At 44.5% G+C, this 15,506-nt stretch overlaps 1 protein-coding gene across 3 annotated transcripts; it reads left to right on the plus strand.

Moving 5' to 3' along the window:
- The first annotated feature begins 44 nt into the window (after positions 1-44).
- Positions 45-14,398, plus strand: LOC309538243 (uncharacterized protein). 3 transcript variants are annotated; one of them, XR_014222142.1, is made up of 7 exons: positions 45-351; positions 1,096-1,278; positions 1,509-1,698; positions 3,015-3,161; positions 5,025-5,156; positions 5,811-6,257; positions 14,066-14,398. XR_014222142.1 is itself a non-coding variant. In XM_082233588.1 (6 exons), exons 2-6 carry the CDS (start codon positions 1,255-1,257, stop codon positions 5,897-5,899), a joined length of 582 nt encoding a protein of 193 aa, XP_082089714.1. In that variant the 5' UTR covers positions 45-351; positions 1,096-1,254; the 3' UTR covers positions 5,900-6,316. The 3 variants fall into 3 exon arrangements, 2 of the variants coding, with proteins under 2 accessions (XP_082089714.1, XP_082089715.1); XM_082233588.1 differs by lacking the exon at positions 14,066-14,398 and having other exon boundaries at positions 5,811-6,316; XM_082233589.1 differs by lacking the exon at positions 14,066-14,398 and having other exon boundaries at positions 1,118-1,278; positions 5,811-6,316.
- Positions 14,399-15,506: the final 1,108 nt, after the last annotated feature.

Here is a 15,506-nt window from a genome sequence, read left to right on the forward strand (position 1 = left end):
ACGGAGGGAAGATTCCATGGCAGTTGGAAGCCAAGACTCTTGGAGGCTGGGCGGCCATTTTGTTGTTAGGGTCATGACAAGAGAGGAGAGCAAACAAAGAGGAGGGTAGAGAGCATGGCTGGAATGGGAGATAGCTGAAGCTTTCTTTTTTCAGGCACAATTGTGGTGAAGCCAAAAGCAAGTGTGTGTGTGTGGGGGGGGTCTTGGTGCTTCCGCTCCTCCACTTACTGCAGCCCTGAGCCACAGGACATTTCCAGGATAACAAGAACCCTAGAAATATTAAGTATAACAGCTTATCCAACATCTCTGCCCCACCTGGAAAGCAACAAAATGGGTTATCAGAGAGGCCTTGTAAGTGCATTTGCCTGAACATATTCACCAGCCTCTTTGCGATCAAGAAACCTGCCTTGCCAGGGAGTGGAATGGGCATTTCTGGCGTAAACAAAACAAATTGGGTTGTGGGCTGTGGGCTGAAGATGCGAGATTGAAATTCTTGGGTTTAAAAAATAAAATTGATTTCTATTTTAGAGCAGAGTTAAGAGCTTGGAAGCTGGATGTAGCCATCACCCTTTATGTTGCATTTTATGTCTCATACACACACTGCTTTAAAAATATAAAATAAAACACACAGAGATCCCATTGGTAAAGGGGGAAGAAAGGTTCTTTACTCATGGCTTATTCTTACTTACAATGATGGCTTGGGATTCTAAACCTGCAGGATGGCAGCTAGTTTCTCATGGCTGCTTCATGCAGGAGAGAGGAAGGGCCAGAGTATGGTGGGAAACCACAAAGTGAATTCCCCCCCCTACTTGTTACCCTGAACCCCTTCCTCTGTTGACTAGAGGCATGTAAGGTTGCTTATAACCAGGGCTTTTTCAGCTGGAACTCACCAGAACTCAATTCCATCACCTCTCAGGTGGGCACCATTGTCCTTATAACAAGGGAGGCATTTATGGTGAGTTCCAGCACCTCTTTTTCTAGAAAAACAGCACTAGTTATAACCCTGGTCGCAGAGTGGGGAGTGTGTTTTGAGGATGTGTTAGACTAGTAAGTTTGATGTGCATATGACCTGCCTACATTGAAAATATTTTTCAGCCTTTACTTTATGTGTGTGCAGTAGTGAGAAGGGGGAGAAATCCCTAAGGGGAAACAATCGATCATCTAAGATCTCTGGAAGAGCAGGGGGAGAACCCTTCTAGATCCCTTTTGAAAGAAGCATGAAGAGAAAACCATGGAACAGGGAGTGGATTTGACATGGAAGCTGACACAACAGAAGAGGTAAGATTGCCAAGGCAGTGGGTTCCTGTTTACAGGTCACCTCAGTAAAAAAAATGGCTGGAAGGGGCCTTGAATCTCACAGCACTTCTTGTGACAGCCCTTCAGATATATATACCATCCTGGTAACCCTCCTCTGCACATGTCCCTCTCCATCACATATGCCGAGTGCTTTGAAGAACCAATGCCAGTTACTATTCTGATGTTGAGCTTTCTTCTCCCACCCTCTGCAGTTCTTCAAGCTCCGGCCTGGTTTCTACAAAAAACTACACTATGGTGCCGGCTGTGTCAACTTCCTGGTGCTTCTAATCATCACCATATCTCCCTACTGGCTCCGGTATTCTGCAGAGTCAGGCAATTTTACTATGGGGGTTTGGACTTACTGCTTTCAGGAAAAATGTGGCCTCGTTTCTGAAAGGTCAGGTAAGAGACATGACTTGTGTTCACTTCGCTTAGTGTCCTTGGCCAAATGAGTTACAATCGGGGGTGTTGCAGTTATACAATCTGCCTAAATTATGCAGTGTGGCAATCCAGTGGGTTTCATGGCTAAGACGGGATTTGAATCCTGGTCTCCCAGATCCTAGTCCTACACTCTAACCACCACACTGGCACCGGCACCAGCCCTTTCTGAGCCAGGCTTCCTTCTAGAGGAGGGATCGCTGCTGACCTTTTATAATATTTGCTATAGCCCAGGTGTCCGTCAAGGAAAGTGTGAGGCACCAAAATTTGGCTTTTCAGAACTTTAAAGGAAGTGTGTTATCTCACAACTGAGGAATTATCAAACTGGCATTGTGGACTTGAGGTACCCACCTAGATGAGGTAACACAGGTGCTCATCATAAGATCAGCTTCCAGTTAGTGAAAACTGAGCTACTTTCTTAGGGGGAAGCTTTTTACCCATAAAAAGGTAAAGGGACCCCTGACCATTAGGTCCAGTTGTAACCGATTCTGGGGTTGCAGCGCTCATCTCGCTTTATTGGCCGAGGGAGCTGGCATACAGCTTCCGGGTCATGTGGCCAGCATGACTAAGCCACTTCTGGTGAACCAGAGCAGTGCACGGAAACGCCGTTTACTTCCCGCCGGAGCGGTATCTATTTATCTACTTGCACTTTGACGTGCTTTCGAACTGCTAGGTTGGCAGGAGCAGGGACCGAACAATGGGAGCTCACCCCGTCATGGGGATTCGAACCTCCAACCTTCTGATCAGCAAGCCCTAGGCTCCATGGTTTAACCCGCAGCGCCACCCACGTCCCCTTTTTACCCATAGGTCTGAGCAAAAAGAACCGCCTTTGTAGACAAAAGCCTGAACCAATTGAAAAACAAACAAATTCCTTGACTAGCCTGGCCAATGGCTGGTGTTCTTGTGGAACTGTAAATGCCCAGGTCAGGGCTATGGGGCTTTGTGGAGTTAACCCAGGTATGGCAAACCTTTGGCTTTCCAGATGTTGCTGAACAACAACTTCCACCATCGTGACGGGGAGTTGGGATACCACCAGCAGCTGGGGGACCACAAATTCCCCCATCCTGACATACCTGTTTCCACATTGTCCGTTCTTAGCCTCACAAGGACCTGTCAAGGGGACAATGAGAGATAGCACTGGCCCAAGGTCACTCAATGAGTTTTCATGACTGGGTGGAGACTGCAACCCAGGTCGTAGTCTGAAACTCTTTTCTCTCAGTAGAATGACACATTATAGTAAGACAACTTTATATGTACTTGTTATTTTCTCTTTCCTCTAGTATATCTATTTGTTGTACGGGCCCTTTTGATAATAGCCATTGGCTGTGGTTTAACCGCCTTGATCACATCGTGGACTTCTTTTTCTCACTGTTTGAAAAAGAATACTGACAAAGCCATGATGTCGTTTGTGACTAACTTCATTGCAGGTATTATGTATATGCCATACACCTACGAAGGGTGGTAGAGTAACAGGATGCCTTTATATTACAGCTGTAGATTTTATTCATTATTGTTACATTTGCATCCCACCTTTCCTCCAAAGAGCTCAGACCCTCCAAGTGTCCCTATTCTCCAGGGACAGTCCCAGATTTACAGAAGCCGTCTCGGTTTCTGATCTGATCCCAGAATGTTCCACATTTCCTTAAAAGGTAAAGGGACCCCTGACCATTAGGTCTAGTTGCGGACGACTCTGGGATTGCAGCACTCATCTCACTTTATCGGGAGGGAGCTGGGATACAGCTTCCGGGTCATGTGGCCAGCATGACTAAGCTGCTACTGGTGAACCAGAGCAGTGCACGGAAATGCCATTTACCTTCCCGCTGGAACGGTACCTATTTATCTACTTGCACTTTTGATGTGCTTTCGAACTGCTACGTTAACAGGAGCAGGGAGTAAGCAACGGAAGCTCACCCCATCACGGGGATTCGAACCGCCAACCTTCTAATCAGCAAGTCCTAGGCTCTGTGGTTTAACTCACAGCGCCACCCGCATCTGTCCCACATTTCCTTAGTTCTTCCTTATTTTCATTGCAGAAATGTTGGGAGGGTATGGAGTCAAGCCAAGTAGATAAGTGACTCTACAACCTTTAGAAGACATCTGAAGGCAGCCCAGTATAGGGAAGATTTTTTAATATTTAATATTTTATTAGGTTTTAATATATGTTGGAAGCCACCCAGAGTGGCTGGGGCAACCGATTCAGATGAGTAGGGTATAAATAATAACATTATTGTTATTATGGAATAGGTTGTCCCTATTTTCATTGGAGAAATGTTGGAGGGTAGGGGAGCTCCTAGTTCTCAACTTTTGCATTTAATTATCACGGCAACCCTGTGAGGTAGTTTGGGCTGAGAGACGGTGACCTGATCCAAGGTCACCCAGCGGCCTTCATGGCTGAGGTAGGATTTGAACCCTTGCCTCTCAGGTCCCAGTCGAGCACTCTAATGACTACACCATATTGCGGGGGGCGGGAGGGGTGTGTGCGTGCACACACGTACAGTGAGTAAGTGTTTGAGCTTTAAAGACATTTTATTTAGGCTTGGCATGAAACAAAAACAAACCAAAAAATGCCCTGGAGAATCAGTGACGGCGTGGGGGGAGAGGAAAGGAAACCTTACAGTTGATAGAGGACGGTTGAGACCCAGTAAACAACAGGGTAGTAGATGAATAATAGTCACCGATTAAAAACTTCCCTGAGCAGGGCTGCCTTCAGATGTCTTCTAAATGTTAGGTAGTTGCTCATCTCTTTGACATCTGGTGGGAGGGCATTCCACAGGGTGGGCGCCACTACCGAGAAGGCCCTCTGCCTGGTTCCTTGTAGCTTGGCTTCTTGCAATGAGGGAACCACCAGAAGTCTGCTTCTGTGCTCATTGCAAAAGAGCAGATCCTTCCAGTCTGAGCCAATTTTTGTTTTCAGGAATGGTGACCGAAGAACTATCCCAATAATACTATCTTTTACTGTATCGGGGAGGAGGGGAGGTTTCTGGGAACAGAAAGGGGAGAGGTCAGGTGCCATTTCCCATTTCCTCCCTCCTGAAACTTCCCCTATATAATGCATGGAGGGGAATTTAAAGGCTTGTAATGCTCCCAGCATCCCCCAACCTGATGCCCCTCAGATGTGTTGGACTATGGATCCTATCATTATCTCCCTGACTACTGGCCATGCTGTCTGGGGCTGATGGGAGTTGTAGTCCAATGACATCTGCAGAGCCCTGGGTTGGGGAAGGCAGGGATAAGCTGTTAGTGGATCATGAAGGACACCACAACCCTAATACTCTCTTCTTTGCCTGCAGCAATCTGCATGCTGACTGCTCTAGTGATTATATACACAAAGCTCAGAACTTCAGTAGATGATGCTGTGCTCCTGTCGCCATGCCAGGATTTCTTCCTTGGTTGCTTTGTCTTTGTTCTGTTCTTCGCCTTAGGTAAATATACCCTGGCAGGCCAGAGGGTGTGGAGTGAGATGGTGAACTCAGTAGTCTGGCCCAACAATCTAAAGCAGAGTGATGTCTAATTTAAGCTAGAATCCAGAGCTGTGTAGTCAAGCAATGCCAGGCGGACAGGAATGTCAGGGCAAAATTCTGCAAGCTCCACATGCTAATGTGCACACAAAGTTAAATTGCCCTTAAACGAGGAGGGAGGGCAGAATATTTTCAAAGCATTTGTTGTGGCTTAAAAAAAGACCCACGCCAAAGGATCCCAAATAAATAAGCATTATCAGTGCAAGGGACAGGCTTTGGGATTTCTGCCTTTGGCATACACAGATAGTGTTAGGTCCACATCTGCACTGTACATTTAAAGCACTTGGGAGAAGCAGTTGTGACTTCTCCCAAAGAACCCCGGGAATTGTCGTTTGTTCAGGCTCCCGGGAGGAGACCCCCTGTTCCCCTCACAGAGCTGCAATTCCCAGAATTCCCTGGGATGAAGGATTGGTTGTTAACCCACTCTGGGGAATTGTAGACAGGGATGATGGGGAGTGGTAGCTCAGCAACAGCTGGAGGGCAAAGGTTTTTCCACACCTGCTTTAAAGGAAGTAGGCAGGTGGTTAAAGGCCTCTACTTTTTCTGTTTCTTTTCTAGCTACAGTCAACCTATGGTGGTACATGCACTTGGTCTCAGCCCAGAAAAAGGCAGCCACCCAAATAACCCCAGCAGAAGAAGCACCATGACAACTGCAGAGCATATAAAGTTCCCTTGGTCCGTCACACCAGCAGATAGGAGGGTCTTGTAATGAGATATTTGCTAGGCTGTGCCCACCATAACAGGCATTCTGCTCTCTGAAACAAGCTCAACGGTCCTGGAGCCTGTTTGGACAATCCACAGTACTGATGTTTTGGAGATGGAAGGGGCTCTGGGAGATTTCTACAAAGTCACTTCTGAAAAGCCGTCTTCTGGAACTGCCCTGCTTGAACTTCCCCAGGGGTGCGGCCTCTTCAGCAATATTTAACAACTAACCATTTCTGCTGAACACAGAACACATCCCTTTCCATGTCTAGGACAATTGTCCATGTCTCTCCACATTTTGGGGTATATTACTTGCAAAATTCACAATAAATAAATCAGATTTTTAAATATTTTTTTAAAAACCCTCTCTTGTCAAATGAATGGTGAGGGACTGGGGATCATCTGCTTGACCTGAAGAAGATCTTGGACACTCTGAAGAGCTGGTGGTGGTTTGGACAAGACTTTTTTTTTTTAAAAAAAGGAATCCTTGCCTCCAATAGTATCTTTAATGTGGGGTTCATTGGTCATCTCACAGGCACTGATCAAGCACAGGCATTCTACTCTCTGGGGCAAATGTTGGGTCTTGGAGTCCAAACGGACAATAGACATTCATAATCTAAGCAGTCATGTCACCTGACCAGGACCCATTGGGGATGTGGAAGGGCGTTTGTGCAATACCAATATGGTCCTACAGGAACGCTTGCATCATCCCAGCTGCAACTAGGTTATTTTCACATTCCCACTACTGAAAAGCAAAATATCTTTTTTTTAAAAAAAGAACTAATATGGACTTCCGGGACGCCGCGGCCACGGGAAGAAGCGTGAGGCTGCCCTCCGGGGGGGGGGTCTCGATCAACACGGTGTTCTAGAGGGGTCACGAAGGCTCCGTGAACCCCACAACCTCAGGAGGACTATTCTGGGGGACAGAGTACCCTGCGACGCTGTTTATGCTCGCCTGTATTGTCGGTGTTCTACAGGGATGGAGCAGCAGCATGAAAGGGGAAGCAACAGACACCGCGTTGTGAAGCCTCAGGCTCCGTGTGAAAGCGGCGAACCTCCGACAACAGTAAAAAAAGCTGGGAAATAGCTAAAGCTATTAAGCTGATAACAGACAAAAAAACCGAACTAAAGAACCCAGCGGAAAAAGAACTGTGTGGGGGTGAAGGAGAAGGAGTCTACTACTGGCGGTAAGAACAAAATGGAGTATAGCAGAAGACTGTGTGTGAGAGAAAGTATGAACAGTTGCCGCTAAGTGGGTGTAGAGGAGAGACCTCAGATACAAAGTACAAAATATAAGGAGTCTGAGGCAAGGTAACATTGAAAATATTTTTATGGACTAGAGAGAAGTGAAAGGGAGTAATCTGTTCTATCTGGTCGGAGATTGATGTGCCAGCGACCGGCTTGAATTACATTGGGGAGAGTTTGGATTATATTTAACCCAGTGAAACGATTGAAAAACAAACTGAGAATAGAAGGAGGGGAGACATGGAGAGGAAGCATCCTCCCGGTGAGACTTCTGAGAAAGATCAAACCAAAGTAAAGTAAAGTAAGAACTCTCTGGGTTTTCGCAGTGCCATTTTCCTTCCGGTTCTTATCTGCTTTAAAGAGATACATCTAATATTTAAACAAGAGAAGGCTGAACTTATATTGTAGCAGAGAGAGACTAAGATTCTCCGGCAAGAAAAGAAGTTCAATAAGACATTTTGTTAATGATTGTTTCGTTATCTAAGGAACCTCCCCTCATTGCGGAGTGTCCATACATTCGGCTCCGTCTTGCTCTCCCAGGTTCGCTTCCGGACCGTGACTCACCACGCGGCTCTTCCAGAGTTCCAGAAAGTTATTATGTGACTGTATGACTTTTGCTATCTGTCTTTGTATCTTTGGCAGTTAGCCCTTTCCTGCCCTCCCATCCATCTTCTATTCCCTCTTTACCTTCTCTATTGTTGGTTTATAGTACAACTTTTGAGGTGTCGGCCCCTCCAATTTACAATAGTTTTGTCCTCTCCTTTGACCTTTTCTTTTGTCCTTTCCTCTCTTTTTAGCTTTCCCCCCTTCTTTTCTGGTTTTCTTAGCAGTCCTCCCCCCTCTATTCCTTGTAGTAGTTTCAGTACTGGCTGGTACTTTAATGTGCCTTTGTTTACTTGGATTCCCCTAATTGTGCGATTGCTATACTGCACGACATTAGCTATTTGGCTTTGTTTAGAAGGAGACAACCGGTTGAAGAACTCTTTTGAAGAGAAGAGAACTAAGACTGAGAAGGTTAATTAAGGAGTCACCGTGTGGGACCAAAGAGAACTATACTGGAAGAAGTCAACGAGAGGAATAGGTCAGTGGCCTACCTTAGTGACTAACGGGGGGAAGAGTCGTTAATAATCTATTAACTAAAGTTGGCATACAAAATGAAAAAGGCGGGGGGAACACCAGCAGAAAGGAGGCCTTCTAGACAGGAGGAGGGAAGGGAGGGAAAAGAGATTAAGGACTATGACAGTTTGATGGCTGAAATAAGAAAAGAATTTAAAAATAATGAGCAATATATAGAGAAAAAGCTATTGGAAGTGCAAGACACACTGGATAAGAGATTGCAGGGGGTGGTGGGTGAATTGACAGGAAAAGATTTATTGGTAAGAACCAAAGTACTTGAAGACTCTGTGAAAAGGGTCCAAAAGGATACGAAAGATAGTAAGAAGGACTTGGATAGAATTAAAATAGAAGTCAAGGAGATAGGTAAGGTACAGGAGGAATTGTTGGACAGTATAGCTATGACTCAGTTGAGACAGAACCAGCCAAACTTGAAATTTAGAGGAATTCTAGAGGAGCCAAATGAGAACATAAGATTTAAAATGGTGAAGGAGTTGGCAATTTGGTTAGGTAGGAAGGAGGAAGAGATAAATTCTTCCCTAGCAAATATATTTCGGATAAAATCAAAATCAGCTAGAGCTAGGGTGAAAAAATTACCAGGAGATGTAATAGCCATGTTTAATTCGTTGGAGGTGAGGAACGAAGTATTGAAACAGAACTATAGCAAAAGGCTATATATTGAAGGAATTCCAATTATTGTATTTAAAGAGATTCCTTCGAGATTTCTTCGAAGGAGGGATGTGTATAAAAAATTAACCAACCAACTGAAGAAAAATGGGATCTTATATAGATGGGAGTTTCTGGAAGGAATTTCTTTCTATTTCAAGGACAAAAGATTCAAACTGTCTAGCTCTTCAGAACTTGAAAAATTTGCAAGAAGATACGAGAAGGAGCTTGGAAGGATGGCGGGGGGAGGGGGGAGTGGAGGGGGAGGGGGCGAGGAAAGTGAAGAGGAAGAGAGAGAGAGACAAACTTAACAGAAGCAAGGGAAGGGGAAGAGAAAGAAGACAAAGAACAGTAGTTTAATCTAGATTGGATAATTTACTAATTTTAAATACTTGATGGCCTTAAAAACACTATCTTGGAATGTGAACGGATTGAACAATAAAAATAAAAGGAATCAGATTACACATGTATTATTAAAAAAGAACCTGGACATAATCTGTCTACAAGAGACTCATGTAACAACGAAACATAAGAGAATTCTTAACTATAAGAAACTGGGGGTGGATTTTGTGACATCAGATAAGGTCAAAAAAAGAGGTGTGGTACTATATATAAAGGAAAAACTTGACCCAAAATTACTGTACAAAGATGAGCAGGGGAGAACGATAGTAGTACAGATTGTATTTCAAGGAATTAAAATAATTATTGTCGGAATATACGCCCCTAACGATAAAAAATCGGCTTTCTTCTTAGAATTAGGTAATAAGTTATTAGAATGGATCAACCAAAAAATGATATTAATGGGTGACTTTAACGGAGTGGTGTCACCAAATTTAGATAGGTCAACAAAAAAGCAAGAGACAAAAGAGGGCAAACTACCGCGAACGTTCTTTGACCTGGTGGATAATATGGGATTAATTGACGCCTGGAGATTTAAAAACCCTACTATACCTCTCTGGTTGTCTGACTTCCAAGGAATGAGTGCATCTGCATTACCTTGGCTAGGGAATGTAGTGTTATGCTTAGCAACTCCCTGTTGTGTCTTTGTCTCTGACTTAGACACAGCTTCAACCTGTCTTGAGTTGTCAACAATAGTAACACATGCAACAGCTGAGTTAGCAAACTCTTTTGAATACCTCTTGGGTGGTACACCCTTTGTAACTCTCTCAGACCTACGTATGAGGTGCTGATCCTCTCTGCTCACTGGTTCAGTCTCAGGACTCTTTGGAGAACCAGTTCCAATAGTAAACAGTGGTTCATCCTTCACCTGTGAAGGTCTATCCATTGTGTGAGATTTCCTCTCAATGACTGTGTCAACTGAGCTCTTTGAGCTATCACTGTCACTCTCAATACCACTGTAATCAGTAAAATCATCATCATCTGAATTGTCCCCAGTGGGAAATGTGTGAACAATTACTCTCTCCTGTTCAGGAGCACTCTCTAGAAATTTTGTGAGAATCACCTGACCAAATTCAGACAAAATTACTCTATAGAGACCCTTTTCATAACCCACAAAAATGCCTCTAGCATTCTTTACTCCACCTGGAGCATCAGATTTCACATGAGACCCAAAAACCTTAAAATGGGCAGCAGAAGGTTTTCTATGGAACAGCTTCTCAGAAGGAGAACTTCCCAAATCTTTTGAAACCTTTCTCATCCAAGTGTAACAATAACACAATATCGACTCCACCCAATACTCATGTGGCAAATGTGAACTCAGCAATTGCGCCTTCATCCCATTTTGCAATTCTTTGTTCACTTGCATACAGATACTTTTGTTCCATGCTTCTGCAGAAACAGCAGTCTTGTGCCTTATCCCTTTCTTATCCAGGAAATCCTGATAATCCTGTGAAAGAAAAACTGGCTTTTCATCTGTGAAAAGACAATCAATGTTAGCATCATGAACATTCTTAACCTTGTCCCAAAACTCTTTAAACCTTTCTAAGGCTTCTTGTGGTTTGTGCAGTATATATACCCACACATAATGAGAGAAATAATCCACACACACAAGATAATATCTTGCATTGCCTCTAGATGGTGCTAGAGGACCAATCACATCAGCATACACTCGCTGAAAAGCTTTGGTTACTTTCGTTGTCTTCTGGACGTTTTTTGACACACCTGCGAGAGAAATCATGTTAGAATCAGATGCATTACAATTCATGCAATCACTTTGATCAAAAGTCAACAAATACAGTCCATCTTTCTCTCTGGCAGAAAGATACAGCTCTCCATCTTTGAAGATTTTGCAGCTTTCTCTATCATAGGACAAAGTCAGTCCTTTCTTTGTGATCTGCGAAACACTCAGCAGATTGAACTTTAAATCAGGAACCAAATACACATTGTTAATAGTCAAGTTCAGACTCTCAAGATACACAGTTCCAAACCCGGTCGCTATCAGCTCCTGTCCATTGGCCTGTTTTACAGTGAAGCTTTGCTTCTTAAACGTTGAAAACAGATCTCTGTGTGATGTCATGTGCTGCGTGCATCCCGTGTCAAGAACAAAAGCGTTCTCCGTTGAAAATGCGGCTTTTGTTGACAGCAATGCTTTTGCAGGTTTCACCTGGGACTTGGTACAACTTTTGCCTGACGCCTCAGGCTTTGCAGAGCTCCCCTTAGCTCCTTTATGTTGACATGGCTTCTTACAATTCTGCTGAAGATGCCCAGCCTGTCCACAATTGAAACAACGGACAATGTTCAAAGCAACAGCCTGTTCTTCACTAGCAATAGCAGTGGGGGTGTCAGAACTCCGAGCTTCTCTCCCCCTGTCTTTGACATCTATTGCAGCAAGGCGATCTTTCTCATTGAGAATCACGGCACAAATTCTCTCCGTCGAAAGATCTGCAGGAGGGAGAAAACCAAGCTGACTTGCAACCATTTTATAAGTCCGATTAAGGCTGTTAATAATCATGAAGCAGAATATCTCTTCCTGTAGAGGGAAATTGCGTTCCGCCATCTGCTGGCGTAAGAATTTCATCTCTGTCAGATGCGCTTGTACATCTCCATCAGGCGTTAAGAAAGTTACTAGAAAGTTACTTGTACATCTCCATCAGGCGTGGAAAGTTACTAGCCAACGGTAGAGGGACTGGGACTGTAAGAGGCTGGAAAAACACTGGTATGAATTCCAGCATTTGTTTTGTCTGCTATCTCACTGCTCTTGGAGGGACTTTCAAAACAGCCTGCGTTTAGCTGCCAAGTGCTACGCAGTGAACAGACAATAGACTCTTGGAGTTTACAGGCTCGAGAGTGAGAGCTGAGGCTTTCCACTTTACTGACGTTTCGTTGCTTAGCAACTGGCTTATCAAGACTTAGGAATGCGAAATATGTGGTTCTCTTTCAGTGCTGGTTTCATCCAAAAGCAGACACTCAGTGAACAGAAGAATGCTTCAATTCACGTTCACTCTCACAGCCATAAAATCACCATACCTTAGGGGTTCCGTTGCTCAGCAAAAACACCTCCTCCGGTGCTCAGCCGTCCTTGTAGCTTCCATCCGCACTTTACCACATTCTTTCTTTTTCTCCTTGCAGAGGATGAAGTACAATCCATCAACCTCTCTTGTTGCTTTCATGGATCAAAACCATCAGCTCCTTGCTACCAGATGTCGGAAATCAAGCCTTTATCAGGAGAAACTGGCAACTCTCCCAGGCACCCGGCTTGGTCTCCTGTTGACCTCCCTGTCTGCTTTCCCGGCAAGATCCAGGCAGAGGTTGCGATAGGCGATCCTTCTCAGCGTGAGAAGAACACACCCCTCTTTCCTGCCCCCCCCCCCGGGCAGGGGAAAGAGATAGACAGAAACGTATTTACATGCTTTTATTTCTGTCTTTGCAGCATTACAGAAAACATGACTGCTCTCTTCAAACTCCTGCAGTTGAGAGGGTACAAACACTTCCTGTCCAGCTCATATTACACTCTGAGCTAATTCCGGTGCCCTCTGCACTGTGAATTGACTGTCCCTCTGTTTCCCACAGAACAGTCCCAACATTCCCATTATGTTTTGTTTTCAAGCTACCAGCAGCTCGCGGCTGCATTGCTTCAATATCGTAACAGTTTGGTCATCTTATTTTTTGCTGTCCATTTCATATACCGTATTTTCCACTCTATAGGATGCACCCGACCATAGGATGCACCTTGTTTTAGAGGGGGAGAACAAGAAAAAAAAAATCTTCCCCTCTCTGTGCAGCGACCCTTCAGTGAAGCGGCAGGAGAAACGGAGCCCCTTCCATTTCTCCTCCCGCTTAGCTGAAGGGGCACCTACCCTTCAGCGAAAGGAACCTGAAGCCCCCGGAGCACAGAGAGAGCTCCCGCTGTGCTCCAGAGGCTTCAGGCGGCTATCTTTGAAGCCTGGAGAGCGAGAGGGGTTGGTGCGCTTCAGCAGAAGGCAGAAGGCATCCCGAAGCCTCCAGAGCAAGACTTTCCTGGCTTCAGCAAAAGGAACCCGAAGCCTGCGGAGAGCAGCGGGAACTTGCAACTGCGCTCCAAAGACTTCAGGCGGCTATCCCTGAAGCCTGGAGAGTGAGAGGGGTCGCTTTCCAGGCTTCACCGAAAACAATGTGAAGCCTCCGGAGTGTGGAGGGAGCGCTCCCTCTGCGCTTTGGAGGCTTTGCGTTGCTATCGCTGAAGCCAAGGTGCCTGCATTCGCTCCATAGGACGCACACACATTTCCCCTTAATTTTTGGAGGGGAAAAAGTGTAGTTTAAAACCAATAGTTTTAAAGCCCACTCCACTTTTGTTGGAACTGTGCATACAAAATTCTGGCTGCGATGGTAGCATACATAAACAATATAACCAACTTTTTAAGGACCATACCTTTCTTTTAACAAGGGGTTCAGCTCCTTGGCTATGTCTGCAAGCCACATATCTGATGTAGTAGAATGTCAGTTGAAGGCAAGTGATTTCGAATTGGTAAAAGGGTGAAATTAGGCCAACTGCTAGGTTTAATTTTGCTCACAGCGTAAGGTTTCTAAGGCATGCACCAGGGATATCTGGTAGCCATATTAATCATATAGTGGGTTGGTTATAAGCACAATGAGTTTAAATAACCATCATAATCCAATCTCATGCAAACCTTATGTTTTTAATTTCCCAGATTGGACGTTCACACGGAAACTGACATTCCAAGGCTGTGCATCTGAAGACTTGTGTGCCTTTCAAGGAAAACTTTTAAAATATAAAATAATTATATTAAAAGCATATGAAGCCAAATGCTACGATCCTGAGAACTCCTCAAAGCAGAATGACCATGAAGGGTAGATAGAGGAAAGGAAAAGTCTCCTCCTTTTGAATTCCACAGAAGAATATTGGAGCCTAGTGACATGAGTAGGTTGGAGCCTCGTGATGAGAGTAGATTCTCTGGCCTCCTGGGTTCTCTTTTTCACAATTGGTGAAATTCATGATCAAAATAAACGGTTTTGGCACATAACATCTGCATTAATATATCTGTATGTTTTATAGGTGTAGAATGTGTGGAGTGAAGAGAATGGGTATTTGATAGTCAATTCAGTTCCATCCAAGTGTTGTTGTTGCTGCAACCATCCTGGTCATTTCAACCAAAAAGCAGATAAAAAATATTCTATGGATACTGCAGAATATGCATAGATGCACAATTAAAGTACAGTGATAACTAATTGATACATATATACCTTAAAATACAGACCTGCCCATTAAGTTTGCATAGTACATTCCCAATCAGACTTTACAGTTCTCTTAGAATGGCAATGGTGCTCACCTGAGAGATGCCAAAACTGATTTATGGTGAGTTCCAGCTGAAAAAACCCCTGATCCCGACATTGTTCTCCTGCAGGAGACACATCAATGCAAGAACCAAAAAGCTGCCTATCTCAAAGGATGCTGGATAGGCAAGCAACAACAAATTCCTGGTTCTGGGAAAACGTAGGGAGTTGCTATCCTGATAAGGAAGCACTGCCCTCTGAGTGTTGGGGGAAGTTTTGAAGTCCCAAAGGGGAGATACCTCTTTGTTTGCGGTGTCACAGGCAGCCATCCATTCACCATCACCTGTCTATATTCACCCAACTCAGCACAAGAATGCTTTCTCTGGAACATGCTCACAGAATTAGAACAATTTTAAAAGAAGACAAACTACAATAGGTGGAGACTTCAGTAACTGCAGAGATGAAACCAAGGACCAAATTAGGCACCAACCTGTGAACAAAATCTGCAACCCAAACGTGGCAGAAATATTAACTCAATGGGACCTGGTGGACATGTGGCAGGAAGATGTAGGCATTTACACAATCCGTTGCCTCTTTCCCAAAGCAATCTCCAAAGAGGAACTGCAAGGTAAATTAAAAGGTATTCATACTACAGTGATACCTCGGGTTACGTACGCTTCAGGTTACATACACTTCAGGTTACAGACTCTGCTAACCCAGAAATAGTGCTACAGGTTAAGAACTTTGCTTCAGGATAAGAACAGAAATCGTGCTCCAGCAGCGCGGCGGCAGCAGGAGGCCCCATTAGCTAAAGTGGTGCTTCAGATTAAGAACAGACCTCCGGAACGAATTAAGTAC

Source organism: Podarcis vaucheri, assembly GCF_965113315.1.
Source record: "Podarcis vaucheri genome assembly, chromosome: 7".
Classification (NCBI taxonomy): domain Eukaryota; kingdom Metazoa; phylum Chordata; class Lepidosauria; order Squamata; family Lacertidae; genus Podarcis; species Podarcis vaucheri.